Raw genomic sequence first — 16427 nt, forward strand, 5'->3', positions numbered from 1 at the left:
ATTTGCTGTTGAATGATTAGTTTTGACTGTTGTACCATTTTGAGTGTTTTATCCATACTTGTCTAATAATCTACAGGACATGGTCTAAAAGGTGTTGAAATCCTTTTTTGTGACTTTAAAGTGTGTGTACAGACCAGTTGCTGCCAGACATGAAGTGGCTACGAATGTGATGTTAACCGATGGTGTGAATTCTTCTTCACCACGATTTTCCTCAACTGTCTGTCCAAGTTGCAGTTCTTCTGTAGCTAAACAGTAAAATGAACATTTATAACGAGGAGAGAAGAGAAAGTAAGAGAGAGGAGAAAGGAAGAAATATATGCTAACACCATCAGCAGCTTCTTAGTCATGAAAATATTCAAGATGACAGAGAAATGGGACGAGAAAAAAAGTATGCGGATATCCTCAGATGCAATAGTTTCGGCCCTGCTGATGGCCACAGTTTTGGCATTGGCCATACTCAGTTAAGTGTTAGAAGCTGGAGGCAGGCCTTTAACCTCCAGGTAGTTCCTACTGCCTATGATTGTGAGCTAACGTCTCCTGAAAGAGGCAGGGAAATATGTAATTGAGAATCCCTTTGGGTGATGTGGTTGTAATGTTTAAATTCAAACTGGTCTGTGTAAGTTGTAAGATGTGATGTGCAATGTTTTGGTCCAGTGGTGCAGGCTCATCCAAGTTGCATTATACATTCAAAGACATTGATTTGTTTTGCATAATATTGACCCAGATTTTCCAGTCAAGAAAGCAGTGAGACAAGTAGTTTTACATTAATTATGTTCAAATTGCACCGCAACTAAAGATGAGGGCAGATAGCTTTGGTAAAATGACATGTTACCAGCAAGCTCATAATTTCACTGCAATGAATGCATCCCATGAAATTCCTTGTTTGGTAAAAATGAACTAAAGACACCATAAAAAGCTTTTCTTGTTCATATCTGGCTAAGAAACCTTTTTAAAATGTTAACCATTGTCGACCAATCCCTCTGGGACTGAAAATTAAGAACTACAAGTATCATTCCTTGAGGTTTTAATTGAACCCAATATCACACAAGAAAATAGGAGAGGAGTAGGCCCTTTGGCCCCTCATGCCTGCCCCACCATTCAGCATGATTATGGCTCATCTACTCTGGCCTCAACTCCTCTAATTTGATAGTTCCCCTTAGCCCCTAATTCCCCAATCATTCAAAAGTTGGTCTACCTCCTTAAATACATAATAATCTAGCTTCCACAACCCTCTGTGGAAGGGATTCACTACACTCTGTGAAAAGAAATATCTGTGCACGTCCTTTTTTAAATGACCATCCCTTAATCTACTTATGTCCTCTCATTTGGGAATCTCCCACTCATGAAAACATCTCAACATTTACCCTGTCAAGCCCCTTCAGGATTTAATATGTCTCAATAAGGTCACCCTCACATTCTAAACTCCAAAAAATACAGATCCAAACTACTTTGACTCTCCTGATAGAACAATCTTCTCATCCCAGGAATTCGCCTGGTGGATCTCCTGTGGACTGCCTCCAATGCTATTTTTTTTAGGTAAGGAGACCAAAACTGTATGTAGTTTTCCAGATACGATCTCACCAACACCCTGTACAACTGTAACAAAATCTTCCTAATTTTAAACTCCACACACTTTTCAATAAAGGCCAACATGTCATTTGCATCCTTAACTACTTGTTAAACCTGTCTGCTAAATATTTATGATTCATGTATGAGAAAACCTGGAGTCCACTCATTTGCAGACTCTCCACTTAGATAATAATCCAGTTTTTAGTCCCTTCTTTGAAATGCATTACCTAACACTTCCCCACATTAAACTCCATTTGCCAAGTTTTTCCCAATCATTCAATCATATCTATAGTCTGTTGCAGGGTTACAATATCCTCATCAGAACATGTCCTTCCAGCTATTTTAATGTCATTGGCAAACTTGGTTACCTTACATTTTGCCACTTCCTCCAGGTTATTTGTATAAATAGTAAATAATTAATGGCCAAGAAATGATCCCTGGTTACTCCAAGAGTTAAATCCTTCCAATCTGAAAAAGATCCATTTATTTCCAACTCTCTTGTTTGCTATGTGATAACCAGTTTTCAGTCCATGCTAACATAATTCCTCCAATGCCATGAGCTCTTAATTTATATATCAGCCTCTTATGTGGCATCTTGTCAAATGCCTTCTTGAAATCTAAATACACTACTTCTATAGGTTGCCCTCTATGGACTCTCCCAGTTACATCCTCATAGAACTCACATAAATTTGTTGAAGTTGCTTTATCTTTCATAAAATCACACTGACTTAGTTTGATTATATTAAATTCTTGAAATTATCAGTTATTTCCTCTTTGAACATTGTTTCTGAATGTTTCTGAAGATTTTTAAAAAAATCTTTCTGTCTCTTTCTTCTCTTCCCTTTAATGCAATTTTTTCACTTCTCTTTATTTTTCCTTTTGATTTGACATTCAATTCTAATGTCTACTTTCTGATCTTTCTCTTTGTTTCACAATACATCAACCTGATTTGTTAAGAAGATATGCAATTGCTTTCTTTGTTCATACAGATCTTGCAGACTCTGTAGAGGGTGCTGCAGCATTTCCACACCTCACAGCAAAGAATCAAGGAAATTAAAGCAAGCAGTTGCAACTCTAACCTAACAGTGGGTGTTAGATGATGCAAGGATAGGCAGATGGAATTGCACATTAAAACAGTCAGGTTGATTGAGATCACTTACCTTTTCTGGAAACCTTATACATTTGTTTACAACTTAAATGAGTATGATTTTTAAAAAGTTAATGTATATGTTTATAGGGAGATAATAAGCAATGAGAAATTTGATTTTGGAATACTTAAAATGGTTAAAATTCACATGCCATTATACTGAGAATTCTATTAATTTTAGAGAAAATGTAACCTTTTTTCCAATAAGGTATCATGCTGAGAGTTTGTCTCTCATTTAGCAGAATTGCTAATTATTGCTCAATTGCTCAGAAACTGTGAGGATTTTTTCAGCGTTTCCATGATGTAATATTTATCAGAGCATAGTGGATTCTTGCCATCTCTGTAAGTTTGCCAACCAAAGAGCATTGATGGACCTTAAGTAACACAAATGTAATTTTTACCAAATAGACTGCAACAACAGAAGGATATTTATAGGGAGATATTACCTATTACCAGCAATCTCATAGAACTTTTGAAATTCGTAAATAGGGTTTGGCTTTCTTGTTAACCCTGGTATCTTTAAATCTGAAGTTTATGGCTTCAGTCCCTTTTCAGAACTTCAACACATAATCTAAGGTTAGTTCAGTACAGTACAGAGTGAATGCTGTATTGCCACAGAAGTCATCTTTTGGATGATATGTTAACAGATGCTTGATAGCCTGTCGACATGAATAAAAAGATTGGAAAAAAAGTAGTCAGCTTTCTGGGTTTCCTGTCCAACATCCCTTTTTTAACAGATTTTATCAAACCCTGATTAAGTATCTTGTTTTAGGTAAATTGTCTGTCAAACTTAACAAACGTAATATCAGGCTGATTTTGTGACAGGATCAAGACGTGATAAGGTAAAGCAAATAAATGCAATATTTTTGATAGCTAAATACTTGCATTAATCTTTAGATAATATACACATTTTAATATATATTTCAACATAAATTTAGTTATTTTTCTCTTCCTTGATACCTCTGTATTAGAGACAAAACACTCAATTTAAATGGGTATCACATGGAAAGGTGCATCCTCAACATTTTTCTATATCTCATTGACAAACCTAAGTTCTGTATATGGGCAAAACATAAAACCCTGATATCGTTTTCATCTCCTCTGCTCCTCTCCTTGATTCTGACATCATCCCAGAGCAGGGTGTTAAGAACAGAACATAATATCCTAAGTACTCTCTAGCAATGATTTGTACAAACATTACAATCAAATAACAGTGAATCACTTATCATTGGTTATCTGTTAATACAATGGCAACTTCAGATGAGGGACATTTGCACAGTTCAATGCCGGTGTCCAAACGTTACTTCAGAGTTTCTCCACTCCATTGCATTTGATCTTTGCCTCACAACTGACATGCATTTGAATGTTTTCTGTATTTGTATGGTAGATATGAAATAACTTGGCACAGAATATTTAGGGTGAGTATTACAAGCTTAAGTACATTTTATATGGGTGTGGTTACGTGTTGATATCTGCCAATCCACTCATCTGTCACTGAACTTTAACTATAACGTGGGAATTTCATTTCTTCAGCTTTTAAATTGTTCTTTATAGATTTTAAAAATGATAATCTTAAATTGTAATTTTTTTCCTTTCCATTTCTGCGTTCTCAATTCAGAATTTTTTTTAAATTTACCTTTCTCTGTCTGATTTGGCACATTCACCCACTTTAATTCACCCACCTTCTCAGTACTTCTGCTATTTGGATCTCAAATTCACTTGGTTAAGGAGAGGTACCTTGTTGGTTACCTTGTTTAGCTTTCCTTACTTCAACGTTTTTAATTACACTTACAATGACTGAATTGGCAAAAGTTTTTTTGAGCAGGAGGTTGCAGAGCAAGATAACTAATGGCAGATGGTATAAGATGGCCAGCTACTGTAAATCTGGCCTTTTATTTTGTTTTTGTATTTGAACATCTGATCTCCAAATCCTAGAATCTAATATTTTGCCAACTTTTTTAGTTTATGTACTCATGTTTAAAGATTTGTAGGACCATAGGAATACTGGAAAATGAAGAGATTATCTAGTCCCTTGAGCCAATTGCATCTTTCAATGGATCATAGTTGATCTATGAACGAACTCCCAACCCCAACTCTTCACAAATCCTTTAACACCTTGTTTATTGAAAATTTTATCAGTTTCAGATTTAAAAGTAATAGCCATTTGCTAAAGAGAATTCTAAATCTCTACCATCCTGGTTGTGTAGGAGTGTTCCCTAACTGACCCTGAAAGACGTGGCTCTAATTTCAGGCTGTATCCCCTCATCCTAGAATCTCCAACTGGTGGAAATAGTTATTCTCAATCATTGCCCTAATACCTTGAAAAGTTCAAGGAATTCACCCCTAAAGTTTTTAGGAAATACATCCCTAGTTTCTATAATCTTTTTCTCATTATTTAACCATTGAAGCCCAGACATCATTTTGATAGGTCCATACAGCAATCTCTACAATGCCAATATATCCTTCCTAAACAGGTGGCATCCAGAATTATTGGCATCACTCCGCTGTGGACCAACCAGAACTTCTTAAAGCTGTAACATATCCCTATGTACTTCAGCTATCCAAAGAACAAGGCCAGAATTCTATTATTACTTTGATTCTTATACCGCCACGTTTATAACATTTTAATGATCCATTGTACTTGAAGCCCTGGTCACTGTGGACCCTCACTGCTCTATTTTTTTGCATCCAAAGTGGATGAGCTCACATTGGTCTACATCATCTATTTGCCATAGAAACATAGAATATAGAACATAGAAAAACTACAACACAATTCAGGCCCTTCAGCCCACAAAGCTGTGCTGAAACATGCCCCTCCCCTAGAAACTAATAGGCTTACCCATAGCCCTCTATTTTATTCAGCTCCATGTACCATCTAACAGTCTCTTGAAAGACCCTATCGTATCCACCTCCACCACTGTTTCTGGCAGCCCATTCCACGCACTCACCACTCTCTGAGTAAAAACTTACCCCTGACAATCCCCCTCTATACCTACTCCCCAGCACCTTAAACCTATGTCCTCTTGTGGCCACCATTTCAGCCCTGGGGAAAAGCCTCTGACTACCTACCCCAATCAATAACCTCTCATCATCTTATACACCTCTATCAGGCCCCCCCTCATCCTCCGTCTCTCCAAGGAGAAAAGGCCGAGTTCCCTCAGCCTGCTTTCATAAGCATGCTCCGCATTCCAGGCAGCATCCTAGTAAATCTCCTCTGCACCCTCTCTATGGCTTCCACATCCTTTCCTGTACTGAGGCGACCAGAACTGAGCATAATACTCCAAGTGAGGTCTGACCAGGGACCTATATAGCTGCAACAATAACTCTCGGCTCCTAAATTCAATTCCCTGATTGATGAAGGACAATATACCATCTGCCTTCTTAACCACAGAGTCAACCTGCGCAGCCGCTTTGAGCGTCCTATGGACTCGGACCCCAAGATCCCTCTGATCCTCCACACTGCCAAGAGTCCTACCATTAAGACTATATTCCGCCAACATATTTGACCTACCAAAATGAACCACATCACACTCTATCTGGGTTGAACTGCATCTGCCACTTCTCAGCCCAAACTTTGCATCCTATCTATGTCCCTCTGTAACCTCTGACAGCCCTCCAAACTATCCACAACCACCCCCAACCTTCATGTCATCCACAAACTTACTAACCCACCCCTCCACTTCCTCATCCAGGTCATTAATAAAAATCACAAAGAGTAAGGGTCCCAGTACATACCCTGAGGTACACCACTGGTCACCGACCTCCACTCAGAAAACGACCCTTCAACAACCAATCTTTGCCTTCTTTGGGCCATCCAGTTCTGGATCACACTGCAATGTCCCCTTGGATCCCATGTCTCCTCACCTTCTCCATAAGCCTTGCATGGGGTACCTTATCAAACGCCTTGCTGAAATCCATATACACTACATCTACTGCTCTCCCTTCATCGATGTACTTAGTCACATCCTCAAAAACTTCAATCAGGCTCGTAAGGCAGAACCTACCCTTGACAAAGCCATGCTGACTATTCCTAATCATATTATACCTCTACAAATGTTCATAAATCCTGCCTCTCAGGATCTTCTCCATCAACTTATCAACCACTGAGGTAAGACTCACCAGTCTATAATTCCCTGGGCTCCCTACTCCCCTTTGTGAATAAGGGAACAACATCCGCAACCCTCCAATCTTCCAGAACCTCTCCCATCTCCATTGATGACGCAAAGATCATCGTCAGAGGCTCCGCAATCTCCTCCCTCGCCTCCCACAGCAACCTGGGGTACATCTCATCTGGTCCCGGCGACTTATCTAACTTGATGCTTTCCAAAAGTTTCAGCACCATCTCTTTTCTAATATCTACATGCTCAAGCTTTTCAGGCCACTGCAAGTCCCCACTACAATCCCCTAGATCGTTTTCTGTAGTGAATACTGACGTAAAGTATTCATTAAGTACCTCCGCTACTTCTTCTGGATCCATACACACTTTCCCACTGCTGCACTTGATAGGCCCTATCCTTTCGCATCTCATCTTCTTACTCTTCACATACTTGTAGAACGCCTTGGAGTTTTCCTTAATCCTGCCCGCCAAGGCCTTCTCATGTCCCCTCCTGGCCTCTCCTAATCTCTTTCTTAAGTTCCTTCCTTTTAGCCTTGTACTCTTCCAGATCTCTAACATTACCTAGCAGTCTGTACCTTTTGAATGCTTTACTTTTCCTTTTGACGAGATTTATTACAGCCTTCATACACCATGGTTCCTGTATCCTCTTGTGACTCCCCTGTCTCATCGGAACATGTCTATGCAGAACTCCACACAAATACCCCCTGAATATTTGCCACATATCTTCCGTACTTTTCCCTGAGAACATCTGTTCCCAATTTAATCTTCCAATTTCCTGCCTGAGAGCCTCATAATTTCCATTACTCCAAGTAAACACCTTTCTAGTCTGTCTGTTCCTATCTCTCTCCAGTGCTAACATAAAGGAGATAGAACTATGATCACTATCACCAAAATGTTCACCCACTGAGAGATCTGACACCTGACCAGGTTCATTTCCCAATATCAAATCAAGCACAGCCTCTCCTCTTGTAGGTCTATCTACATACTGTGTCAAGAACCCTTCCTGAACACACCTAACAAACTCCACCCCATCTAAACCCCTCACTGTCTGGAGATGCCAGTCGATGTTTGGGAAATTAAAACCCCCATCACAACAACTCTATTATGCTCACACCTTTCTAGGATCTGCTTCCCTATCTGCTCCTCAATAGCCCTGTAACTATTGGGCGGCCGATAAAAAACAGCCAGTAAAGTTATCGACTCCTTCCTGTTCCTAACCTCCACCCACAGAGACTCTGTAGACAATCCCTCCACAACGTCCACCTTTTCCGCAGCCATGACACTCTCTCTGATCAACAGTGCCACTCCCCAACCTCTTTTGCCTCCCTCCCTGTCCTTCCTGAAACATCCAAAAACCCAGTACTTGAATCAACCATTCCAGCCCCAGAGCCATCCAAGTCTCCATAATGGCCACCACATTACAGTTCCAAGTATCGATCCAAGTTCTAAGCTCACCCACCTTGTTCACAATACTCCTTGCGTTAAAATAGACACATCTCAAGCCTGCCTGAACACTTCCTTTCTCTATCACCTGCCTATGGTACTTACTCCTAGATTCCTCTATTTGAGAGCCAAACACCTCTTCCCCAGTCTCTCCAGTACAGATCCCACCCCCCAACAATTCTAGTTTAAACTCTCCCCAGTAGCCTTAGCAAACCTCCCCACCAGTATGTTGGTGCCCCTGGGATTCGAGTGCAACCCGTCCTCTTTGAACAGGTCGTATCTGCCCCAAAAGAGGCCCCAATGATCCAGAAAACTGGATCCCTGCTCCTTACTCCAATCCCTTAACCACGCATTTAACCTCCTCCTCATTCTGTTCCTATACCCACTGTCGCTTAGCACAGGCAGTAATCCAGAAATTACTACCTTTGAGTTCCTGCTTCTCAACTTCCTTCCTAATTCTCTATAGTCTCTTTTCAGAACCTCATTCCTTTCCCTACCTATGTCATTGGTACCAATATGTACCACGACTTCTGGCTGTTCTCCCTCTCCCTTCAGGATATCTTGGACGCGATCTGAAACCTCCCAGACCCTGGTACCTGGGAGGCAAACTACCTTCAGAGTTTCTTTCTTGCGTCTACAGAATCACTTGTCTGCCTACCTAACTATAGAGTCCCCTATCACTAGAGCCCTCCTCACTTCTTCCATACCCATCTGAGCCACAGGGCCAGGCCCTGTGCAGAGACACCGCCACTGTTGCTTCCCCCAGGCAGGCTGTCTCCCCCAACAGTGCTCAAACAGGAGTACTTACTGTCAAGGGGTACAGCCACAGGGGTACTCTCTAGTTACCTGACCCTTCTCCTTCCCCTTCCCCCTCCTGACTGTGACCCAACTGCCTGATTCCGATGGTCCTGGTGTGACCATCTGCCTATAACTCCTCTCTATCACCTCCTCACTGTCCCTGACCAGACGAAGGTCATCGAGCTGCATCTCCAGTTCCCTAACACGGTCCCTCAGGATCTGCAGCTCGACACACTGGGTGCAGACGTAGCCTTCCCGGAGGCAGGGAGACTCTGGGAACTCCCACATCTGACACTGAGTACAGGAACCTGCACTCATACTCCTTCCGTAACTCAAGTCACCTACCTTTCCTCGCCCTTTTACGCTGAAGCACCTTGAGCCAAAGCCCAGAACACTCTGCTCCCTCTCACTCCACTGCCCGCTCTGACGCTGCCTGCTGTATAGGCTGTTTGCTTTTCAAACTGCCCGCATCGCGCCTGCGCAGTCCAGACCCCACTCTACCGCTTAAAACTTTTACCTTATAAAAATCTAACCCTAATAATTACAACCCTATTAAAAACTAACCCTTATAATTAATACACTCATAAAAATGATAAAAAGAAAAACTTGATTTTGCTCAGTAGCTCAATCTGTTATTGTCACTTATACTTACAATTTTATATTTTACACTGCCTATAATAGTGCCTACTATAGAGTCATTGACACACTTTGATATGCATCTTTCTATCCCATCATTTAAACCATTCAGAAATATAGTGAATAGTTGTGGCTTCAACACGGTTCCTTAAGCTCTTGCTGATTGAGTATCTTCCCATTATCCCAAACTCTCAGCCTCCTGCTGCTCAGCCAATTTCCTTGGCTGGATCAATAATTTTCCTTCAATTGCAGGAGAGGCAAATTTATCTAGCATTCTCTTATAAGGGACATTAAATGATGGGGATTTGAAGGCCACACAAGTAACATGACAGATTTCACTTGTCATCTCTTTGAATACTCATTAAGGCTTGTAAGGCATAAACTGCCTTTACAAATCCATTTCTGTATCTGATTTTACTGAGCTAGAGTGCCTGGCCCTTACCCTTCCCTTCTCCATTCTTTTTCTATGACCCTACTTTCCTCTAGTAGTTCTGAGGGATTAATTGAGCTGGATGAATGATTTCTGTGGGTGTCCTGAAAAGTGGAGTGGAGTTGAAATGGATTAAATCTTTCTGCTCCTCCATGATTTTTGTTTGTTTCCTCTCTTCCTCCTTTGGAAAAGCACTCCCTCACATTTCTCTGCATTTAATTTCAGCTTACATTTTTCTACCTAGCCTACTAATTTGTTAATATTCTGTATAGGTCACTTAGAGTCATTGTCAGAGGTACCCTTTTTTGCCAATTTTTGATATTGCACCACCATAACAATGCACAGATTATTCATATTCATGAAGCAACAATCCTAGCACAACCACTTCTCCCTTGCATTTGAAAAATAATGATTTCTCTGTTTCTTCTAGTAACTGATTAGAAATGTATCCACTTTAAAGTGAAACTGTGTTAGGAAATCAGGCACATTGATATTTGAAATATTTGATTGTGAGACTTGCCCAAATATGTTGATTGAAGATCTGATACAATATAATATTGAAGAAATGCGACATCCTGTCAAAATGAGATTTTAAAAAAATCTATTTTCTTTTTCCACAGACACAAATTTTGTACTTGGGAATGCCCAAATAGTAGACTGGCCTATTGTGTACAGCAATGATGGATTCTGCAAATTATCTGGATATCATCGAGCAGAAGTTATGCAGAAGAGTAGCACTTGCAGGTATTAAAAGATGTGATGGTATTTTGTTTTTTTTCTCAAAGTAAAATGTTCTCCAATGCATCATACTAATTTGTATGGAACAATATTATTTTCTAGAACAAATCCTGCATCAGTATTTATTTGCAATTCGTGGGTAAACAATGATTTGTTTGAATGTAGGTAGCAATATGTTTTTGCTTGTGGATTCAACATTGCTGACAGTGGTTGGGCTTTATTTAGAGCAGGTAACACCTGACATATTGCAGTTTAAGCTGTAGTTAATAGAGCATAGCCAATGTTTTGTTGCATGTTGAGCCCTGGGCAGGTTTAATCACTTCAAAAATACACTTGCATTCTTTGAACAACTGTTCTTTCTCTCCCTCTGTCAACCACTCTCACTCCCTCCTTTTCTCCCCTACCTCTCTCACCTCTCTTTTCCCCATATTGTTTACCCTTCCGCCACACTCCTTCTCCCCTCTCCTTCTACCTCTTACTCTTTCTATCATTTGTGCTCTCTCTCCCTTTCCCTCTCTCTTTCCCTCACTTTCACTTCCTTCCTCTCCTTCTTTCTCTTTCTCTCTCTCTCTCTCTCTCTCCCTTCCCCTCCCCCCCACCCATGTACCAACCTCATTCTCTCTCTCCCTCAGTAGCTCTCTCTCCCTCTCCTCTTGGATAAGCTTTTTGTATTTTCCTGATGCTGAAAGCCTATGGAGCAGCATTTGGTCCCAAGTACACTATTTTCCTCTAATTTTCGTTTCCCAGTTTCATGGGAGCCTCCTTGCCCATACTACCCTTCCATCACCAACCACTCTCTTTCTCCCGCACCCCCTCTTCCCGCCCTATACAGTCTCTGTTTTCAACCACTTCATTAATTCATCAGCTTTCAAAAAGTGAGTGCATTGTGCTTGCCCATTAGCATTCATGGTGTAGATACATGGACAGGGTTTGTTAACTAGCTTGCCTGAAACTTGACTTTCCTTTTGTATTATTTGGTCTCCTGGGCTCATGTTAGCTTCAGGTCTCTGAGCAGACTGTGGTGGTATGATTTGCTCATGATATGCTTTCTAATTTAACTAGAATTGATCCAGCATCTCAGCTACTCTAGTTTTCAGCAATCTATCGAGGGCCTTTCCAATAGGTTGAAAATACAGTCATATGCCACAAAAGATAATGCAAAAAGATCATATTTATAAAGTTGACAGAATAGGCCCTTTAACATAATACAGTTGGTGATTAAAGGATAAACAACCAAAATGGAGACTACATAGCATTCTCACAGTCATTAACTTGAGGGGAAGGAGCTAACTCATAAACTTCCACTCCTCAGTCACTAATTTTTTTTTTCTACCCACTTCTATCCACATCTAGATTTTCCTCTGATTTCTCAGTCTGCTCGGTTTTGGGTCATTCTCTTCCCATATTAGCTTGTTTATTGGTTAGTTATGGGACTAACACTGGCACATTTGGATTGGTCAGTTCTTCATGAGTTCTTCCAAAAGACTAGTCTCTTTCATTCTCCCTGGCTACATTTGTTGGATTGTCCCAAATCCTTAAGTGAATTCTTCTTTGCTTTTCTGTGTCTGAACAGTTTTATATTTTCCTTTTGCTTCAAGATCTATGGAACAACAGATGGCTCAGTCACAAACTAATACAATCAATCCCTAATTTCCATTAGCCAAGTATGAGGGTGCAACATAAATATTCCCATTACCCCTCTCCTGCCCAGCCAGCCAGGTACAATAATTCCTGATATGTGGTGGAGACATCACCTTTGTTTATTACCCTTCTTGATTGATGTATTAGCTATTTTCTACATTGCCTCAAGGTAGATTCTTATTTAATTATTATCTTGATTATACTGACCAAGTTAACATCAGATCTTTTGAACAGATTACAGCATTAGGATTTGCCAATGGTGCTCTTTATAATTTAAATAGGGCAGGTATATATCCTCCGCTAGTACCATCCAAATTTGCAGCTATTTGCAGTAGAATTAAAAATATAATACTTAAGAAAACAAAATATAAAAATGAACATTATTTCAAAAATGACAGAATAAGTTTATTAACATAATGTCATTAATAACTAAAAGTAAATAAATCTGAAGTGGAGGCTTCCCAGGATTCTTTAAATATATAAGATGCACAATATAGTTGTGATTGAATGCTGTACTTATTTCAGAAATTTCAGTTCAATTATTGTGAGAACTGAAATTATGAAGCAGAGGGTTACCTTGCAACTGCCACAATATTGCATAGTTGAAGCAAGAAACCATGGATGAATTTCTGTCCAAAAAAATCAAAAAAACTGCAGCTGCTGTAAATCTGAAACAAATCAGAAAATGCAGAAAACATTTACTGAATTTTGAATTTCTATCCTGTGCGATGGCGGAATTGATACACTAAAGAATTGATATACAGGTCCTCCCCAGCTATGAATGCCCAAGTTATGTATAGCCCTGTACATATGAATGAGTGTTTGGGAGACCGGCGGTATGGATTTGCTGGCAGCTGCGGGGCTGCAGGCATCTTCTGCCATGAGTGAACTCAGTTTATGGCCACATTTCCTACCTGCAAACTGTTCAGGTTACAGATAGTTCACTTGATTGGTACCCTGCCATAATCTGGGGATGATCTGTACAGATGGGCAAAAAGATGGACATGGATGTGGTGGGCCAGAGGACCTGTTTTTGTGCTGTACAGCTCTATAACTCAATGACTCAGTAACTCAGGCCAACAATTTTACTAAGTGAACTATCATACTGAAGATACGTGCCTGTGTTTTCCATTTGGGAATATTCGGATAAGCTGATTCTGCCAAATAATATTTCTGGATATTGTATGAGTAATTTGAGACATGACTATGGAAAGCACAGCATGATTCAGAATCAAGTATTTTCCTTTTATAGTAGATTCAATCGGTGACATTGATAAGTGTTTATTACAGTTAAAAAACAGTACCAGATGTAAAAATATTACAAAAAAGTAGTTCCTCTTGTAACATAGTCAGCTACAAATAAATATAACTTGTCAACATCTACAGAGTTGCAAGTGATAGAACTCCAATGTCCTTACTATTAATTGAGTATATCCAGCTTTAAGATCATTCTGGCACCAATGCTTTAAATCCAGGTTTATAAAGTTCAAAATACTCCTTTTTTGCCAATTGTCATTCTCTGAGAAGCCTCCTATTACCCTTTCCTGGCAGCACCTATATTTCAATTGAGATCGAATACAGCCTATAAGACCTGTCAGGCTTTACTAAAATCATTCTATAAAGCAAGTAACAAGAAGGCTGCCTGACTTCAAATGTACCATGAACACATTTGACTAGACTTCAAATATGGAAGTCCAGAAAAGCATTTAGTTTATGGAAAGTATCCTTAATGACATGCATGTTTGCTGGTATTTCAGTGGAAGGAAAGTTTGTTATGATTTTTTAGCCTTTATTACAAGAGAATTTGAATATAGGAGTAAGGAAATCTTATTGAAATTGTATAGGTCCTTCATGAGGCATTTATTTTTTTAATTGTTAAGTACTGTGTATAGTTTTGGTTTCCTTCTGTAAGATGGGATGTACTTCCCATAGAGGGAGTACAGGGAACATTACGTGACTGTTTCCAGGGATGGCAGGTTTGCCATATGAGGAGAAATTGAGTAGTCTGGGACTGTGTTCCTCAGCATTTGGAAGAATGAGATCTTAGTGAAATTTATGATATTCTTAAAGGACTTCAGACTGGATGCAGGGATGATTTTCCCCAGATTGAGGAGTCTAGGAGCAGGCAGCACAGTTTCCGAATAAGGAGTAGGCCACTTAACACTGCAATGAGGAGAAATTTCTCCATCAAGAGGAGGGCAGGCACGGTAGTGATGGGCAGGCACAGTAATGTATAGGCAGGCACGATAGTGTAGCGGTTAGCGTAATGCTTTACAGCGACAGCGACCCGGGTTCAGTTCCGGCCGCTGTCTGTAAGGAGTGTGTATGTTCTCCGTGTCTGCGTGAGTTTCCTCCAGGTGCTCTGGTTTCCTCCCATATTCCAAAGACGTACAGGTTAGGAAGTTGTGGGCATGCTATTGTTGGTGCCGGAAGCGTGGTGACACTTGCGGGCTGCCCCCAGAACACTCTACGCAAAAAGATGCATTTCACTGTGTGTTTTCGATGTACATGTGACTAATAAAGATATCTTATCTGGTGAACCTTTGGAATTCTCTACCTGGAGGGTTGTGGAGGCTCAGTCATTCTGTTTGTTCAGTGCTCAGATTGATCGTTTTTTTATATTAAGGGAATTGGGGATTGTGGGGAAAGTGCAGGAAAATGGCACCGAGGGAGATCAGCCACAGGATCTTCTTCTCTTCCTTTCTCTTATGTTCTTACGTTCTTAAGTGCGTACCATCAATAAAATGTACTACAGCAAATCCTTCAACTGAACCTTCTAGACATATGATCTCTACCACCAATAAGAGCAAAGGGAAGCAAGTGTATAGAAATGCCATCACCTGCAAATTCATTTCCAAATATCATAGAATATTGATTTTGAAACTTAACGGTTTTCCTCCATTCCTAATGTCCTCAAACCTCATACCTAACAGCACCATGGAAGTACTTCAACCAAGGTTATAATGCTGAAGAAGGTAGCATCCCATCAAAACAATCAGAGATAACCACTAAATGTTGTCTTTGCTAGAAAAGCCATGCCAACATATACAAAAGAATCTCCACACTGTCACATTTTAAACCTTACCTATCCTCTGTTGCTTGTCACCTCAGTGCTCCCTTGACCACAACTGGCACTAAACCAAGTAATCTTATGAGCCATAATTAAAAATATCAACTAATCATCCTTGTGCGTTCCCTCCAGTGCCTTGTGCATGTCTTTGCACTGGGGGAATGTAGTTTGCAAATCATACCTAATGCAATACAGCTATTGGCAGCAATACAGCTAGTGGAAGCCTGGTCACTACCAGTGAAGAAGATTGCAAATGGACTTCGACACCCTGTGGGAGAAGCCCTTTTTCCTTCTTTCCACAATGTGAACTAAGTCCTCCTAGATTTGCGTTTGAAAATTGGGATGCCCAGTCAGACATGGTTTCCAGCAAGCTCCTGAAACTTTTGGAACAACTTCTATCACCTGTTGCAGCCATACAGCAATTTCTCTTCGTAAGTGATGGAAGTACAGAAGTAACCAGTACTAACTATTTTCAACTGATGCTGACCAGTCACAAAGTTAGGCCTTGCCATTGTGCACTAAGGTGAGCAACAATGCAGTTAGTGGTGGCTGATCACTGAAGTCATGTAAATGAGGTTGCTCTCAAGATTTTAGCTGGACAAGATGTCAAATGGACACAGGCTAATTGTGTTGTATGATCCCAACACATGTTTTCCAGTGCTATCCAATATAACTTTCATACAGTGCATAGTGTAGTCATATCTTTTGAAATTTAAAAAGGTGTGGGGTGGCTTTGCAATTACTGGAATAGCAGCTTTCATTTTTAGAGTGGCTATAATGCACAAGGAATATCTTGTGAGTCTTCCAATAAGTATATTAGCTGCGAAAGAATGGTCCT

At 40.2% G+C, this 16427-nt stretch overlaps 1 protein-coding gene across 1 annotated transcript in view; it reads left to right on the forward strand.

Moving 5' to 3' along the window:
• The window catches only part of kcnh1a (potassium voltage-gated channel, subfamily H (eag-related), member 1a), a 141398-nt gene that overhangs the window by 17254 nt on the left and 107717 nt on the right, over positions 1-16427 (forward strand). The window contains exon 2 of the mRNA XM_052011759.1: positions 10761-10884. Within this exon, the coding sequence (XP_051867719.1) occupies positions 10761-10884 (124 nt within the window). The remainder of the gene's footprint in view (positions 1-10760; positions 10885-16427) is intronic.

Source organism: Pristis pectinata, chromosome 3 (genome assembly GCF_009764475.1).
Source record: "Pristis pectinata isolate sPriPec2 chromosome 3, sPriPec2.1.pri, whole genome shotgun sequence".
In the NCBI taxonomy this organism is placed as follows: Eukaryota; Metazoa; Chordata; class Chondrichthyes; order Rhinopristiformes; family Pristidae; genus Pristis; species Pristis pectinata.